We start from the raw sequence: 17,015 nt of genomic DNA on the forward strand, positions 1-17,015 counted from the left end.
GATTGGGGGGGCACATGGAGCCCAGAGGTCTCCTATAGGGCTGGAGGAGGTCCCTATGGCATCAGAGGGGCTTTATGGGGTGGGGAGGTCCCTATGGGGAGGAGGGGGGTGTCCTATAGGGCTGAAAAGGCTCTATATGGCCAGGAGTGTCTGTATGGGGTCTGATTGGGGTCCCTATGTGCTCTATGGGTGGGATCTATAGGGCCTGTGGGGCTCTATCAGGTTTATGGGGTCTCTATAGGGTTTATGGGGTTTCTATAGAGCTTTCGGGGGCTCTGGGACCCGGCGGAGCTCATTAGCATAACCCCGCCCCGTCGGCGTCACGTGCCGGTCTGCGCGCGCGCGCGGGCTCCCGCAGGAAGCGGCTGCCGGTGGGCGGTGGCGCCGCGTCACGTGACCGCCGCTCATTTGCATGAATCCCGCCCACCGCACTCCCCCGTCAGCTGACGACCCCTTCGGCGGTCACGTGCCGCATCTCTTCCTCCTTCAGCCGCGCTAAGCCCCTCCCCTTTACCCCTCCCCGCTCCTCTCTTCGCCATTGGCCAAAACCGCATCACGTGGTCCCCCCCCCCTCCCCCGTTTCCCGCGCGGACTCTTCCGCTTCCGGCGCCCGGAGGCTCCGCCCCTCGGCCCGGCCACGCCCCTCGCGCGCTGCTCCCGCGCCGCTGCGCCACGATCGGGACCGACCATGAACGAACCGGTACCGGGGGGGGGGAGGGGAGAGGGGGGGGGGGAGGGGGGAGGGGCCGGGGGGGGGGGGGGCAGAGGGGGGAGGGGCATTTCGGGGCTGTTTTCGCGGGGGGAACGGTTCGGTTGGGGGGGTGTTTGTGGGGGGAGGGGTCGGTTTTGGGGGGGCAGGAGGCGGTTTTGGAGGGGGGGAGGGGGGATTTGGGGAGAGGAACCGGTTTTTGGGGTGTTTTAAGGGGGGGGAGGGGCACATTTGGGGGTGTCCGGGGGGGTTTGGGGTCCGTTTTGGGGGGTAAAGCCGGTTTTGAGGTGTTTGTGGGGGAGGGGCTCGTGGGGGGGGTAGGGGAAGAGGAGGATTTGGGGGTGTTTGGGGGCGGGAGGTGCAGTTTCGGGGTATCCGGATGGGGGGAGGGGCAGGTTTAGAGCAGGTGGGGGGGGGGGGGTGAGTGTGTGGAGGTGGGGGGGGGAGGGGCCGGATCCGTAGGTCACGGGGCAGGGAAGGGGCGGGGGCCTGATTGTGTTTGGGGGCGGAGCCTGAGAGCGGTGCGGGGTGGGGGTGGGTTTAGGGGATGGGTTTAGGGTGGGGGGAGGCGTAGAGTTTTGGGGTGATTTGGGGCTGTTTGAGGGGTTTAAGGGACTTTTGGCGTCATTTAGGTGGATTTATGGGGCTTTTGGGGTGATTTGTGTGTGGCTTGGGGTACTTTGGGCAGGTTGGGATGACTTTAGGTGCCTTTGGGGCAGTTTTGGGGTGATTTAGGTGGATTTGGGGTTGATTTAGGTGGATTTATGGGACTTTTGGGGTGTTTTGGGGTGATTTAGGGTGGTTTAGGTGGGTTTTGGGGTAGTTTGGGCAGGTTGGGATGACTTTAGGCTCCTTTGGGGCAGTTTTGGGGTGATTTAGGTGGATTTTGGGAAGATTTCCATGGGGGGTTTGGGGCTTCCTGGGGTCCATCCTGACCCCCCCCCCCCCATCCCGCAGTAGCCCCCCCCGGGCACCATGGCGGAGGGCTGGGTGGAATGTCCCGCGCTGGGGCCCGGCTGGAAGCGCCGGGAAGCGTTCCGGAAGTCGGGAGCCACCTGCGGCCGCACCGACACCTATTACCAGAGGTACCGAGGGGCGCTTATGGGGTCTCCATACCCTTAACCCCCCCCATAGGGGCGCTTATGGAGCCCCCATACCCCTAACCCCCCCATAGGGGCGCTTATGGGGTCTCCATACCCTTAACCCCCCCATAGGGGCGCTTATGGGGCTCCCGTACTCTTAAGCCCCCCATAGGGATGCTTATAGGACCCCCATGCCCTTCAACCCCCTGATACCTATGGGGTCTCTATATCCTTAACCTGCACACAGGGGCACTTATGGGGACCCCCACATCCCCCCCCCCCCAATGTGTCTCTTTAACCCCCCCCCTTTACACCCAGATCAGCTTTAACCCCCCACCCCCCCCAATCCTCTCCTATTTTAGGGTGGTGGGGACCACTTTGGGATGCTCTGCTCTTAACCCCCCCCATTTCCCTTCATCTCCTTCCATACATTCCCATGTTTCCCATTGGGTTTTGGGGTGTTCCCCCCATCAATGGAACCCCAAAAGGGGGGGGTGACCCCCCTCTGATATTGGGGTCCTCTCCAGCCCCACAGGGGAGAAGTTTCGGAGCAAGATTGAGCTGAGCCGGTTCCTTGGACCCGAACGGGACCTCGGCAACTTTGACTTCAAGAATGGGCTGGAGCGTCCTACCCCCCCCAAAGTGAGGGGGGGGCCCAGTACTTGGGGGGGGCCCAAAACTATGGGGGGGAATGAAAGGACCAAAGAGGAACCTCTGGGGGGGGAAACCTGAATGTGTTCTGATGCAGGTTGGGGGGGGCACCATGGAATTAGGGGATACCCCAAAAAGTGGGGGGTTAAAGGGGGGTATCTATATAGGGGTAAAATAAAGGGGGGGTCACCAAAATGAAGGGGGGGGCTCAAGGAGGTGGTTGCAATGGGATGGGGGAGTTAAGGGGGGTAACAATGGGGGGGTGGTCCCAGAATAGGGCAATGGGGGGGGGTCTCTATGGGGGTGAAATAAGAGGGGGGGCTCAATGCGGAGGTTGAGGAGAGCCTTAATTGGGGGGGGGGGGGGGAAAGGGGGTCCCCAAATGGGGGGGTCCTTTAAGTGGGGGGGGGACACCCCAAATGTGCCCCCCCCTCCCCCCATAAACCATTTCCCCCCTTTCTCCAGGCCCGGAAGGGCTCCAAATGGCCCCAAACCCAGGGCCCCCCCCCGGGCCCCTCCCCGGAGCCCCCCCCCTCCCCGGAGGAGCCGGTGGGCGGGGCTGAAGCTGCGGAGGCCCCGCCCCCGGTGATGGAGACCCCGCCCCCTGTGGTGGTGGAAGCCCCGCCCCCGGCGAAATCGGCCACGCCCCCTCCTCCAGAGGAGGCTCCGCCCCCTCCTCTGCCGGACCCGCCCCTCCCGCGGCGCACCCGGAAGCGGCCCCCTCCGGAGCCCCCCCAGCAGGGGGCGGTCATGTGAGTGGGCGGGGCTTGTGGGAAAAGGGGCGGGGCTTGGGGACGGGTCCAATGGGGGCTCCTTGGGGGGGGGTTCAAGGGATCTTGGGGGGAGTCCTGGGGGGCATTGGGGGGTCCTGGGTGTGCCTGGAGGGGGTTGGGGGGTTCATGGGGGGTTGTTGGGGGGGTCTCATCTTCCTGTGTCCCCCCCCCCAAGGTCCTGTGCCGGATGCCAGGGGCTGTTCCCGCGGGTGACGCTGCCGAGTCAGCGCCGGTGCCGCTGGCTGTGCCCGGAGTGCAGGGGTGAGACTGAGGAGCAGCAGCAGCAGCTGCCGCCTTCCTCCATCCCCATCCTCATCCTCACCCTCTGAGCCTTCCTCCATCCCCATCATCATCCTCACCCTCTGAGCCTTCCTCCATCCCCATCATCATCCTCATCCCCTGACCCTTTCTCCATCCCCATCACCCTTCTCTGAGCCTTCCTCCATCACCATCCCCCTCCTCCTCTTCCCCACCCCCCCATTATTACTCCTTGGAGCTTTCATCCTCCTCCTTCCATCTCCGTTCTCCCATCACCATTGGGATGCTCTGAGCCTTCATCCTCCTCCCCCTCCCTTTTCTCTTTACGGATACCCGGGGGGGGGGTTTGGTACCACAATGCCCCCCTTTAACCCCCCCTTTCCCCCCCCCAGCGCGCAGAAGGGACTTCAACCGCGAGCAGCGCTTCTTCAAGGTACCCCCATTCCCTCATTGTGGGGGGGGGGGGATGTTGGGGACCCCCCCCCCGGTGTCCCTGACCCCCCCCCCCCTCGCAGCGGGTTGGCTGCGGCTCCTGCCAGGCCTGCCGCATCCCCCAGGACTGCGGCATCTGCAGCGCCTGCTCCCGCCCCCCCCCCGGCCCAGGGCCCCAAGTGCCTCCTGCGGCGCTGCCTGCGCATCGTCAAGAGGGTACGGACCCCCCCCGGCACCCCATGACCCCCCCCCGGCACCCCATGACCCCCCCCGGCACCACATGACCCCCCCTCCCCATCACCTCCTGACCCCCCCATCACCTCCTGACCCCCCATCACCTCCTGACTCCTCCCATCACCTCCTGACCCCCCCAATCACCTCCTGACCCCTCCCATCACCTCCTGACCCCCCCAATCACCTCCTGACCCCTCCCATCACCTCCTGACCCCTCCCATCACCTCCTGACCCCCCCATGTGGGTGCCCCCCTTGACACCCCCATGGTACCCCTTGTGTTTGTGTTATCCCATCATCTCCCCTGTTATCCTGCATTGTTCCATGTTGATTGTTGTTATCCCACATTACCCAGTGTTATCTCTTGCTATCCCATGTTGTTATCCCATGTTCTCCTACGTTATTCCCTGTTACCTCATGCTGTTATCCCATGTTATCCCATGTTATCCCATGTTGTTATCCCGTATTATCCCATGATGTTATCCCATGTTATCCCATGTTATCCCACACTGTTATCCCATGTTATCCCATGATGTTATCCCATGTTATCCCATGTTATCCCACACTGTTATCCCATGTTATCCCATGTTAGCCCATGTTATCCCACACTGTTATCCCATGTTATCCCATGTTATCCCACGCTGTTACCCATGTTCTCCCGGGCAGGGCCTGGGCTGTGGCTCCTGTCCCGGCTGTGTGGCCACCGAGGACTGTGGCTCCTGCTGCATCTGCCTGCGCCGCCTCCAGCCCGGCCTCAAGCGCCAATGGCGCTGCCTGCGCCGCCGCTGCCAGCAGCCCAAGGTGGGGACCCCAGAGTGTCCTATAGAGCATCCTATAGCTTCTTAGGGCATCCTATAGAGCCCTAGAGCCTTCTATAGAGCTCTAGAGCATCCCATAGAGCCCTGGAGCCTCCTGTAACATCCCATAGACACCTACAGCATTCTACAGTCTACTATAGCATCCCATGGCTCCTTATAGCATCCCATAGACCCCTATAGCATTCTATAGCCTCATACAGCATCCCATAGACTCCCCCAGAACCCCCCCTGACCCCTCTTCTGTCTGCCTATAGAAATCGACCAGGAAAAAGACCAGCAGTGCCCGGACGATGGTGAGAGCCCTGAGCCCCCCCCATAAACCCCATAACCCCCATAATCCCCATAGCTTCCCATAACCCCCATAGCTCCCCATAACCCCCCTCATTCCATGTGTGTGTCCCCCCAGAAATGGAAGCTCCCCCAGGAGCGGGAGCCCAGCACCGCCCCCAACACCAGGCACAGGGTGAGTGTGAACCCCCCCCTTTGACCCCCATTCCCTCCCCCCTATTTCCCCCCATTGACCCCCATTCCCTCCCCCTCATTGACCCCATTTCCCCCCCCCAGAAGCAGCTGAACAAGGGGAAGGAGAAGAAGAAGCCGGGGAGACCCCCAAAACCCCCCGGGGGCCGCGGGGGGGGGGTGAGTGCTGGGACCCCCCCTTATCCTCCCCGGACCCCCCCCCCCCCCGTACCCCTCTGGCCCCCTTGTGCAGCTATTAGGGGATGGAGGGGCCCTAATGTCCCAATGGGGAGGGGGGTGTACCATAATACTGCTAATTGGAGCCCTGTGTTGGGGTTCAGGTATTGGAATGGGGGGCATTAATAGCAGCCCCATGGGTTAATATTGGGGTGCAGGGACTGTAATGGGTCTAATAATGGGGTTCAGTGACCTTAATACCCTTAATAGCAGCTCCATGGCTGATGCTGGGGTGCAAGCAACCCTGATAGTGGGGTTCTGGGTGTTCTAATGCCCTTAATAGTGGGGTTTAGATACCATAATGCACCTAATAGGTGCTCCATGACTAATGTTGGGGTGCAAGCACCCTTAATAGTGGGGTGTGGGTACTGCAACACCCCATAATAATGGGGTTTAACTACTGTAATGTTCCTAGTAGGTGCACCAGAGTTGTTATCAGGGTCTCAGCCACTCTGATAGTGGGGTGCTGGGTACCATAACCCCCCTAAGAGATGCTCCAGCGCCTGATGTCGGGGTTCAGGTACAGGACTAATGAGTTCCAGGGCTTAATATGGGGGTTCAGGGATAGGAATAGTGGGGTGCAGCTGCCATAACACCCCAATAATGGAGTCTAGTTACCGTAACACCCCTAATAACTGCTCCTAATACTGAGGTGGAGGCACCCCTAATATTGGGGTCCAAACATCCCTAACAGTGGGGTCCTGTTACCATAATCTCCCTAATAGCCACTTTCTGCCTAATACTGGGGTCCAAACACCCCTCATAGCGGGGTCCACTTACCATAAAGCCCTTAATAGCTGCTCCATGGCTAATATTGGGGTCCAAGCACCATTAATAGTGGGGTCCCATTACCATAAACCCCCTAATAGCTGCTCCATGGCTGATACTGGGCTCCAGACACCCCTAATAGTGCAGTTCTGTTACCGTAACACCCCTAATAGCTGCTCCATGGCTGATATTGAGGTCCAAGCACCCCAATAGTGGGGTCCCATTACCATATACCCCCTAATAGCTGCTCCATGGCTGATACTGGGCTCCAGACACCCCTAATAGTGCAGTTCTGTTACCGTAACACCCCTAATAGCTGCTCCATGGCTGATATTGAGGTCCAAGCACCCCAATAGTGGGGTCCCATTACCATATACCCCCTAATAGCTGCTCCATGGCTGACACCGGCCTCCAAGCCCCCCAACATTCCCCCCCCTATCGCTACCATAACGCTTTGCGCTCCGCTCCCGCACTAACCCCGGTGGTGGGGGGGGGGGTCGGTGCCCGGGGCCGCGGTGACCCCGCTCTGTGCCGCAGCGGGGGGGGCGCCGGCGCCGCAGCAGCCGCCGCTGTGGCCGCTGTCAGCCGTGTCTGCGCCGGGGGGACTGCGGCTGCTGCGACTTCTGCCGGGACAAGCCCAAGTTCGGCGGCCGGAACCGCAAGCGCCAGAAGTGCCGCTGGAGGCAGTGCCTGCGCTGCGCCACGGTGGGTGTGACCCCCCCATCCCAGTGCCGCCCAGTGTGGCCCAGTGTGTCCCAGTGCGGCCTAATGCAGCCCAGTGCGTCCCAGTGCATCCCAGTGCAGGCTAGTGCATCCCAGTGTGTCCCAGTGCATCCCAGTGCATCCCAGTGCGTCCCAGTGCATCCCAGTGCACCCAGTGCAGGCTAGTGCGTCCCAGTGTGTCCCAGTGCATCCCAGTGTACCCAGTGCAGGCTAGTGCATCCCAGTGTGTCCCAGTGCATCCCAGTGCACCCAGTGCATCCCAGTGCGTCCCAGTGCATCCCAGTGCACCCAGTGCATCCCAGTGCGTCCCAGTGCATCCCAGTGCACCCAGTGCAGGCTAGTGCATCCCAGTGTGTCCCAGTGCATCCCAGTGTATCCCAGTGCACCCAGTGCAGGCTAGTGCATCCCAGTGTGTCCCAGTGCATCCCAGTGTACCCAGTGCAGGCTAGTGCGTCCCAGTGTGTCCCAGTGCATCCCAGTGCACCCAGTGCATCCCAGTGCGTCCCAGTGCATCCCAGTGCACCCAGTGCAGGCTAGTGCATCCCAGTGTGTCCCAGTGCATCCCAGTGCGTCCCAGTGCATCCCAGTGCGTCCCAGTGCATCCCAGTGCACCCAGTGCGTCCCAGTGCACCCAGTGCATCCCAGTGCACCCAGTGCAGGCTAGTGCATCCCAGTGTGTCCCAGTGCATCCCAGTGCACCCAGTGCAGGCTAGTGCGTCCCAGTGTGTCCCAGTGCATCCCAGTGCACCCAGTGCAGGCTAGTGCATCCCAGTGTGTCCCAGTGCATCCCAGTGCACCCAGTGCATCCCAGTGCGTCCCAGTGCATCCCAGTGCACCCAGTGCAGGCTAGTGCATCCCAGTGTGTCCCAGTGCATCCCAGTGCACCCAGTGCAGGCTAGTGCATCCCAGTGTGTCCCAGTGCATCCCAGTGCACCCAGTGCAGGCTAGTGCGTCCCAGTGTCCCAGTGCATCCCAGTGCACCCAGTGCGGCCTAATGCAGCCCAGTGCATCCCAGTGTGTCCCAGTGCATCCCAGTGCACCCAGTGCAGGCTAGTGCGTCCCAGTGTGTCCCAGTGCATCCCAGTGCACCCAGTGCAGGCTAGTGCATCCCAGTGTGTCCCAGTGCATCCCAGTGCACCCAGTGCATCCCAGTGCGTCCCAGTGCATCCCAGTGCACCCAGTGCATCCCAGTGCGTCCCAGTGCATCCCAGTGCGTCCCAGTGCATCCCAGTGCACCCAGTGCAGGCTAGTGCATCCCAGTGTGTCCCAGTGCATCCCAGTGCACCCAGTGCAGGCTAGTGCGTCCCAGTGTCCCAGTGCATCCCAGTGCACCCAGTGCGGCCTAATGCAGCCCAGTGCATCCCAGTGTGTCCCAGTGCATCCCAGTGCACCCAGTGCAGGCTAGTGCGTCCCAGTGTGTCCCAGTGCATCCCAGTGCACCCAGTGCATCCCAGTGTGTCCCAGTGCATCCCAGTGCACCCAGTGCATCCCAGTGCGTCCCAGTGCATCCCAGTGCACCCAGTGCAGGCTAGTGCATCCCAGTGTGTCCCAGTGCATCCCAGTGCACCCAGTGCAGGCTAGTGCATCCCAGTGCATCCCAGTGCACCCAGTGCAGGCTAGTGCATCCCAGTGTGTCCCAGTGCATCCCAGTGCACCCAGTGCATCCCAGTGCATCCCAGTGCACCCAGTGCAGGCTAGTGCATCCCAGTGTGTCCCAGTGCATCCCAGTGCTAACAGCCTGGGAGCCCCTGGTCCAGACCCTGCCTCGCACTCAGTGTGTTCCAGTGGGGAAATTGAGGCATGGGCGAGGTGGGGGCTGGTATGGAGCGGTGTAGACTGGTTTGGACCAGTAGAGACCCAGTTTGGACTTGTTTGGACTAATATAGACCTAGTTTGGACCAGTTTAGACCCAGGTTGGACCGATATAGACCCAGTTTGGGCCAATTTAGACTGGTTTGGGTCAAAAGAGACCCAGTAAGAGTCCAGTTTGGACCAATTACGACCGGTTTGAACCAATAGAGACCCAGTTTGGACCCGTTTGGATCAATACTGACCCAGTCTGGATGGGTTTAGACCCATATGGACCAATATAGAAGCAGTTTGGACAAGTTTAGACCAGTTTGGGCCAGTTTCAACCAACACAGACCCAGTTTAAACCAGTTTGGGTAACCCTCAGCCATCCCTTTCCTTGCATCCCCATGCATTCCAGTGGGGAAACTGAGGCACACACAAGGCTGGGGTCCCCCTGCCATTGGGTAGGGACCAGTATGGACCAGTTTGTGTCTGCGCAACCCCCTCCTACACCTCCCTTCCCTGCAACCCAATGCATTCCAATGGGGAAACTGAGGCACGCACAAGGCTGGGCTCTCCCCACCACTGGGATGGGACCAGTTTGGGTTGGGAGGGGGGGGGATCCACAGCTGGGGGTTGGGGGGGGGTCCTTTGCATTGCTTGGCTTTTGGGGGGGGGGGCTCCCCTGGGTACCTGGGGGGGAGGGGCCCCACCTGTTCCTCCCCCCTCCCCCCCCCATGTTTGGGGTTCCCCCCCCCCTGAAGTCTCTCTCCCGGCGCAGAGCCGGCTGCTGCCGGTGGGGGTCCGGCTCCGCCCCCCCTCCAGGCCCCGCCCCCTCCGCCGCCCCCCCCGACCCGCCCGGAGACGCTGCCCCCCCCGCAAGGTAACAGCGACCCCCCCCCCTTAACCCCCCCTCCCCCCACCAACACCCCCTTAACCCCCCCCTAATTTATACCCCTCCCCCCCCGCTCTGCTTTGCTGCTTCTGCTTTCGGACCCCCCCCCATGGTTGGGTTGGGGGGAGGGGATTGGGATTGGGAGGGGGGGATTGGGGGATTGGGAGGGGGATTGGGCCCCCATCACCCCAAGGCTTGTGTGTGCCTCAGTTTCCCTTTGGGGGGGGTCCTCCCTGGGTCTCCCAATGGGATTTGGGGGGGGGGAGGGGGGGGTTTAATGGGTTCCTATTGATGTGCCCCCCCCTTTCCCCACCCCCTTCATCCCCCCCCATAGGCCAAGGAGCAGGCAATGAGGGGGGGTGAGAAGGGCCTTGGGCCCCCCCCGCCGGGCCCCCCCATGTGCATCAAGGAGGAGGCGGGACCCCCCCTCCGGAGCAACCTGCAGGTGAGAACCCCCCCCCCTTCAATCAATGGGGGTAAATGGGAGACCCCCCATTAACCCCCATGTGTTTGTGTGTGCCCCCCCCCCCCAGGACCCCCGCTTGGGGCTTCTCATTGCCTCGGCCCCACGGCTTAAAGTGGCCCCCCCGGCACCGAGCGTGACCCCGAGACCGGTAACAGTGACCCCCCCCCCATGACCCCCCCATTTTACCCCCCCATCACCCTTCCATTTCACCCCCCCGACCCCATTTCATCCCCACCCCCCCTTCTGCCCTCCCATGCCCCTATTTCCCCCCCAATCCACACCCCCCATTTCACCCCCCCCATCACCCCGTCATCTGACACCCCCTCCTCTTTCCAGCCCCCCCCCGGGGACCTGGGGGTCCTCATCGCTGCCACCCCCCGGGTGAAGCAGGAGCCGCCACAGCCCAGCGCATCCCTGGTACCGGTAAGGAGGGGGGGGGTCAGGGTTTTGGGGGTCCCCATCCCCCCCCAATCCCTGGTTAACCCCCCCCACCCCCATAGGTGCCCCCCCGGTTCCCCCCCCGGCAGGTGGTGGTCGTGGATGAGAGCGAGGAGGAGGATGAAGGCGGCTGCAGAGTGGTGAGGGGGGGGGGCACTTTAGGGGTTACACAGGGACTGGGGGGGCTCATATCTGGGGGGCTGGGGGGGGGGGGCCAAGGGGTGTATAAGGGGGGGTTGGGCAATTTGGGGTAGTAAGAATAGGGGGGAGGGGTTCAAGTATTGGGGGGGTGGGAATTGCAATGGGGGGGTCATTAAGGGGGTCATCCCATTGATCCCAATGGGGGGGGTTCAAGATCCTCTTACACTGACATTAACCCCCCCCCCCTCTGTTTCCTCTTAGCCCCGCCCACTGCCCCCCAGCGCCCCCTACTGGCCGGGCTCGTTCCTGGCCGAGCTGGCGGAGATCCCCCTGCCCGCGCACTGGGGGGTGGTGGGGGAGGATGAGGATGGCTCTGCCCCTCCCCCCCCGTCCCCCACCCCCCTCCTTCATCACCATCATCATCATCATCATCACCCTATGGGCCCAGGGCTCCGCTTGGTCCAACGCTCCCCCCGCTCCCCCATGGCGGCCACCGTAGTGCTGCTGGCCCCGGGCCTGGCCTTCCGGGTCCTGGTAGCCCGGGGGCGACCGGTGCCCCCCGGTCACGAGGTCCTGACCCGGCGCCCCCCGCGCCTGCGCTCTGTGGATGACCTCGTGGAGCTGCTGTGTGACCTCGAGGCCTACCGGCCGTGCCCCGGCCCCCCCGGGGCCACGCCCCGCCCCCCGGCCCCGCGGTGCCAGGTCCTAGTGCCCGCCGGGCGCTGCTGCCGGCCCTGCGCCATGGTGGGGGAGGGGGAGTGAGGGGGGATGGGTTAAAGTGGGGGTTAATGGGGTACATGGGGGGTAATGGGGGTGTTAAAGTGGGGGTTAATGGGATACATGGGGGGTAATGGGGGTGTTAAAGTGGGGGTTAATGGGATACATGGGGGTGTTAAAGTGGGGGTTAATGGGATACATGGGGGGTAATGGGGGTGTTAAAGTGGGGGTTAATGGGATACATGGGGGGTAATGGGGGTGTTAAAGTGGGGTTTAATGGGATACATGGGGGTAATGGGGGTGTTAAAGTGGGGGTTAATGGGATACATGGGGGTAATGGGGGTGTTAAAGTGGGGGTTAATGGGATACATGGGGGTAATGGGGGTGTTAAAGTGGGGTTTAATGGGATACATGGGGGTAATGGGGGTGTTAAAGTGGGGTTTAATGGGGGGGACATGAAGATGGGGCTAATAGGACACATTAAGGGTGCGGGGGTTTCAAATGGGGTTTAATGGGGGGCACATTAAGGTGGGGTTTAATAGGATACATGAAGTGGGGGTTAATGGGGATGTTAAAGGGGTTTAATGGGGGGACACTGGAGTTGGGGGGGATTTAATGGGGGGTTGGAATGGGGCAGCTGATGGGGGGGACCCCTAAAGTGGGGGGGGGGTTGGGTGGAATGGGAACTTGAAGGGAAAGCAGTTGGGAAGGGGGATTGGGGGGGGGGGGGAGGGTACTAAAAGGGGAGGAACCAAAGGTGATGGGACCGGGGTTGCAGGGGAAAGGTTTGGGTGTAGCACCAATGGGCCATGGGGGAGCAGGTTTGGGGACGGACCCATAGGGTGTTAATGGGGGGGAGGTGTCACGGTTTAGGGGTGTCTCGGGGGGGTGGAGCCCCCCCAATTTGAGAACCCCAGTGTTGGCATTTATCCCCTCCCCCCTTTTGGGGGTTCCCCCCCATTCGGTTTTCCAGGGATCATGGGGGTACCCCCCCCCCATAGCACAGGGACCCCCTTTGGGGTCATCAGGTTTAGGGGTGGGGGCCCCCCCCTCCCATTGGGCCCTTTCCCCCCCCCCCTCAGCTTCCCCCCCCCCCCCCCAGAGCTTCTATTTTTGACACTGGAACCGCCCCCCCCAAAGGGGGGACGCGACCCCTTTAAACCCCTCCCCCATTTCACCTTAGGCACCTCCCTCCTCGCTGTAAGCCCCGCCTTCTTCAAGGGGCGGGGTCTGCACAAGCCCCGCCCCCCCCCCCCCCTTCCCTCGAGGATTCCGGTTATTTTGGGTTGAAAAAGGGGGAATTTGGGGAAAGATGAGTTTTGTGGGAAAGGGGGGAGGGGCACTGAGTACACGGGTCACGTGGGTTGGGGCGGGGCCTCCGTAGCTCCGCCCACCGTTAACCCCTCCCTCTCCTGCCCCCTTCCAACCCCCGCTGCCTTCAGGGAGTTTCGCGCCGAAGCCATAAGCCCCGCCCCTCCTTCGTTAAGCCCCACCCCCCTCCCTTAGGCCACGCCCTCTCCTCAAGCCCCGCCCCCTCAGCACAGTTAAAGAGACCGCGCGGAGTTATTTTTGTTAAAGGAGTTAAAGTTTTAAGGAGTAAAAGTACAAAAAAACCCGAAACGAGCGAAATTTGGGGGAGGGGAAGGGGGGGGGGGGGTGGGGGAGGGGATGGGGGGTTTGGAGCGGGGGATCCAGGAGGGGAGCTTGGGGGGGAGAAAGATGGGGGAGGGGGTGTGGGAATGGACGGGGGGGGGGGGTTCGAAGGGGGGTGGGGGTGCTTGGTGGGGGGGAGGGGCACTTGGTTGGGGGGGAGGGGCCGTGGGTCACGCCCCTCCCCCAAACACCTTCTGGAGGAGGCTGCGGGGGGGGCGCGCGGGGGGAGGCTGCTTCTTGCGCCCCCAAATCTCCTCCTCGGTGGGGGTTTGGGTGAAGCCCCAGGAGGGGGGGGGAGGGGCTCCAGGTGGGGGTGGGGCAGGGTCCGTTGGGGGGGGTGGGGGGCGGCGGGTGTAGAACCCCCCCTCGCGCTTGGCCTGAGCCACCTCCACGCGCAGGCGCTGGGCCCGGACCTGGCGCTCGTAGCTCAGGCGCTCGCTCAGGTGCGGCCACCGGAACCCGGGCAGGTACTGGGGGGGGACATAGAGACAATGAGAGGGGGATTCCCCCCACATCACATTGGTACAAACCCAAAGGGGATTCCCCCCCCCCCCCCCATCACATTGGTACAAACCCAAAGGGGATTTTCCCCCCCCCCCCATCGCATTGGTACAAACCCAAAGGGGATTTTTCCCCCCCCCCACATCACATTGGTACAAACCCAAAGGGGATTTTCCGCCCCCCCCATCACATTGGTACAAACCCAAAGGGGATTTTCCGCCCCCCCCATCGCATTGGTACAAACCCAAAGGAGATTCCCCCCCCCCCCATCACATTGGTTCAAACCCAGGTAGACACCCAGGGACACGCAATAGGCACCAATGACCCCCAAAGGGTACTTAGCACCCAAGTACCTCCCCCATAGACACCCATTTCCCACTATAGGGCATCCAGGACCCCTCAAAGAGGATCAAGCACCCATGCCCCCCCCCATAGCCACCCAAGGACCCCAATAGGCACTCAGGACCCCCAGCAGTGCACTCAGGACCTCTCAAGGGGGATCCAGCACCCATGGCCCTCCCCATTGACACCCATGCCCCCCCCCATAGGCACTCAGGACCCCCTAAACGGGTACCCATGGCCCCCCCCCGTACCTTGATGCTCCAGCAGTGGTGCCGGAAGGGGCTGCGGGGCCTGAGGCTCATGGGGGCTCCGTGCAGGATGGAAGCCGCTCGCTTGGCCGCCCTCTTGTCCCGGAACTCCACCCAGCCCTCGGCAAAGGAGCCCCCGGGGGGGCCCGGCCGCTGCCGCCGCCGCCGCACGCCCCCCCCCTGCGGGACCGGCACCGGGGGGGAGCAGCGTCAGCCTATGGGGCTCAGCAGGGTCCTATCCCCATAGGATAGCATCACACTATGGGTGCTCTGCATCACCCTATGGGGCCCAGCATTGCCACTGTGGGGTTCAGCATCATCCTATGGGGCTCAGCAGGGTCCTATCCCCATAGGATGGCATCCCCATAGGATAGCAGCAAACTATGGGTGCTCTGCATCACCCTATGGGGCTCAGCAGGGTCCTATCCCCATAGGATAGCATCACACTATGGGTGCTCTGCATCACCCTATGGGTGCTCAGCAGCCTACACGTGTGCTTAGCATCACCCTATGGGGACTGATCATCACCCCGCACACACAGGGCCAGTGTTGAGGGGGGGAGGCCGACACTTCAGTACGGGGTCTATAGGGGCTCTAAGGGGACCCCTGACCCCCAACTGCGCCCCCTATGAGCACCCTGCCCCCCCCCCCATAACTGCCCCCCCCATGGCTCCTGCCTGACCCCATAGGGACCCCATCGACCCCCCCCCCCCCATGTGTGCTCACCTCGGGGCTGCAGGAAAACCCTGCCCAGCTCCCCATGGACCCCCAGCAGCGCCCGGGCCTGGCGGGGCCCGAAGCCGGGGGGCAGGAAGGAAAGGTAGAGCACCCCCGGGACCGGGCGGCGCGGGGGGGGGGCCCGCACCGGTACCGACCCCCCCCTCCGGTTCTGCTTCCTCCTTCTCCTCTTCCTCCTCTGGGCAGGGCGACCCCGACTCGGCTGCAGCCATTGGCCCTATAGAGGGGAGGAAGGGGTTAAAGGGGGGGGGGGGAACACCCCAAAACCCCCCCTTTACTGTGTTCAAACACCCCCCCCCAAAAATCCCTCATTGGTCTCCTCTGGACCCCCCCCCCATTAGCTATTATGGGGTTGGTCCGAATGACCCAAACCCCCATAAGGCACTCCTATACTCCACCATTAGCTCCTATGGGGGGGGGGGGGGGTCTCCGCACCTGAAACCCCCATAGGACACCCCCGGACCCCCCATTATCTGCTATGAGGGGGTCTCCCTACCCCAAACCCCCATAGGGCACCCCCGGACTCCCCCATTATCTGCTATGAGGGGGTCTCCCTACCCCAAACCCCCATAGGGCACCCCCGGACTCCCCCATTATGTGCTATGAGGGGGTCTCCCTACCCCAAACCCCCATAGGGCACCCCCGGACTCCCCCATTATCTGCTATGAGGGGGTCTCCCTACCCCAAACCCCCATAGGGCACCCCCGGACTCCCCCATTAGCTCCTATGGGGGGTCCCCATGACCCAAACCTCCCAGGGACCCCCAAAATCGCCCCCCCCCCCCCCCCACGCTCCGCACCTTGGCAACAGCACCAGCCTCGGTCGTAAAGAGGAAGAAAAGTCGTAAAGCGTCGCCGTAAGACGTCGTAAAGGGCGGTGGAGAGGCGGGGATAAGCCGGGGGCGTGGCAGAGGAGAAAAGGGGCGTGGTTAACGGTAGGAACGCGTCTGATTGGTGAGGGTACTATCGGGGGCGTGGTTAAGGCTCGGGGGGCGGGGCTAAGTCCTGGGGGCGTGGTTCAGCGGCCAGGGCTGTCTTTGATTGGTTGTGGGCGTGGCTTAGCGGTGGTTGTGGGCGTGGCCTCCCCCGTTCGGGCGGGAAGCGCCGTTCGGCCGCTCCGCAGCGTTTGCGCCCGTCCCAAACGGTCCCGGGCGGCGGCGGCGGCGGCTGCGCACGAGGCTCCGCGTGCATCAGGCTCGTGGCCCCACCCCCCCATGACCCCCTCCCCCCCATGACCCCCTCCCCCCCCCCTCAATGTCCCTTTCATGTCACATTAAAGTGCGTTACTCCCCCCCCCCCAACACGCCCCCCCCCCCCCCTCCCCCCATCGTTTCATTCCCCCCCCCCGGGTCTCTTCGACCTCCCCAGTGCCACTTCATGTCCCATTAAGCTCCCCCCCAAAGTGTTCCCTTAGTCCCCCCCGGCCCCCCCAGGAGCCTCCTCATCCCCTTAAGCCCCCCCATGTCCCCTCAGACCCCCCCAAAGGCCACCCCCATATCCCCATAGATCCCCCCCATAACCCTCTTTGACCCCCCCCATATCCCCATAGACCCCCCATAACCCCTCGATATTCCCATAGGCCCCCCGAACCCCCTTTAACCCCCCCATAACCCCTAGGCCCCCACCCATAACCCCCTTTAACCCCCCCATATTCCCCTTAGACCCCCCCCCCATAGCCTCCCCTTGCAACCCCCTCCCCCCCCCCCCCAGCTGCAGCCGAGCAGCCGGATTATCCCCTCTCCCCCCCCACATCCCCCCTAATCCAGCTGGGGGGTGGGGGGGGAAGGGATTTGGGCCCCCCAACCCCCCCCCCCCTTGGGCTCAGACACTGGAGGGGAGGGGGGACAGCACCCACCCTATAGGCACAGATCTCCCTTGAGCCATAGGGGGGTCCCTGCCCCATAGGGTGCCACTCCCCTCCCCATAGGGTGCTATTCCTGCCCC

General features: G+C 62.8%; 2 protein-coding genes across 2 annotated transcripts; one reads left to right on the plus strand and one right to left on the minus strand.

The window, feature by feature from the left end:
• Nucleotides 1–577: 577 nt before the first annotated feature.
• On the plus strand, nucleotides 578–11,635 carry LOC117437392 (methyl-CpG-binding domain protein 1). Its single transcript, XM_034071715.1, is given in 17 exon segments — nucleotides 578–700; nucleotides 1,667–1,794; nucleotides 2,319–2,433; nucleotides 2,908–3,194; nucleotides 3,391–3,476; nucleotides 3,866–3,906; nucleotides 3,989–4,068; nucleotides 4,070–4,121; nucleotides 4,804–4,938; nucleotides 5,210–5,248; nucleotides 5,362–5,418; nucleotides 5,520–5,594; nucleotides 10,163–10,273; nucleotides 10,362–10,442; nucleotides 10,631–10,717; nucleotides 10,795–10,872; nucleotides 11,135–11,635. Coding segments are annotated over 16 exon segments (1,935 nt in total). The 5' UTR covers nucleotides 578–700; nucleotides 1,667–1,684.
• A 1,742-nt stretch (nucleotides 11,636–13,377) lies between these two features.
• On the minus strand, nucleotides 13,378–15,289 carry ABT1 (activator of basal transcription 1). Its single transcript, XM_034071757.1, is given in 4 exon segments — nucleotides 13,378–13,713; nucleotides 14,338–14,515; nucleotides 15,063–15,175; nucleotides 15,177–15,289. Coding segments are annotated over 4 exon segments (699 nt in total). The 5' UTR covers nucleotides 15,285–15,289; the 3' UTR covers nucleotides 13,378–13,413.
• Nucleotides 15,290–17,015: the final 1,726 nt, after the last annotated feature.

The sequence above is a fragment of the Melopsittacus undulatus genome, chromosome 22, assembly GCF_012275295.1.
Source record: "Melopsittacus undulatus isolate bMelUnd1 chromosome 22, bMelUnd1.mat.Z, whole genome shotgun sequence".
Classification (NCBI taxonomy): Eukaryota; Metazoa; Chordata; class Aves; order Psittaciformes; family Psittaculidae; genus Melopsittacus; species Melopsittacus undulatus.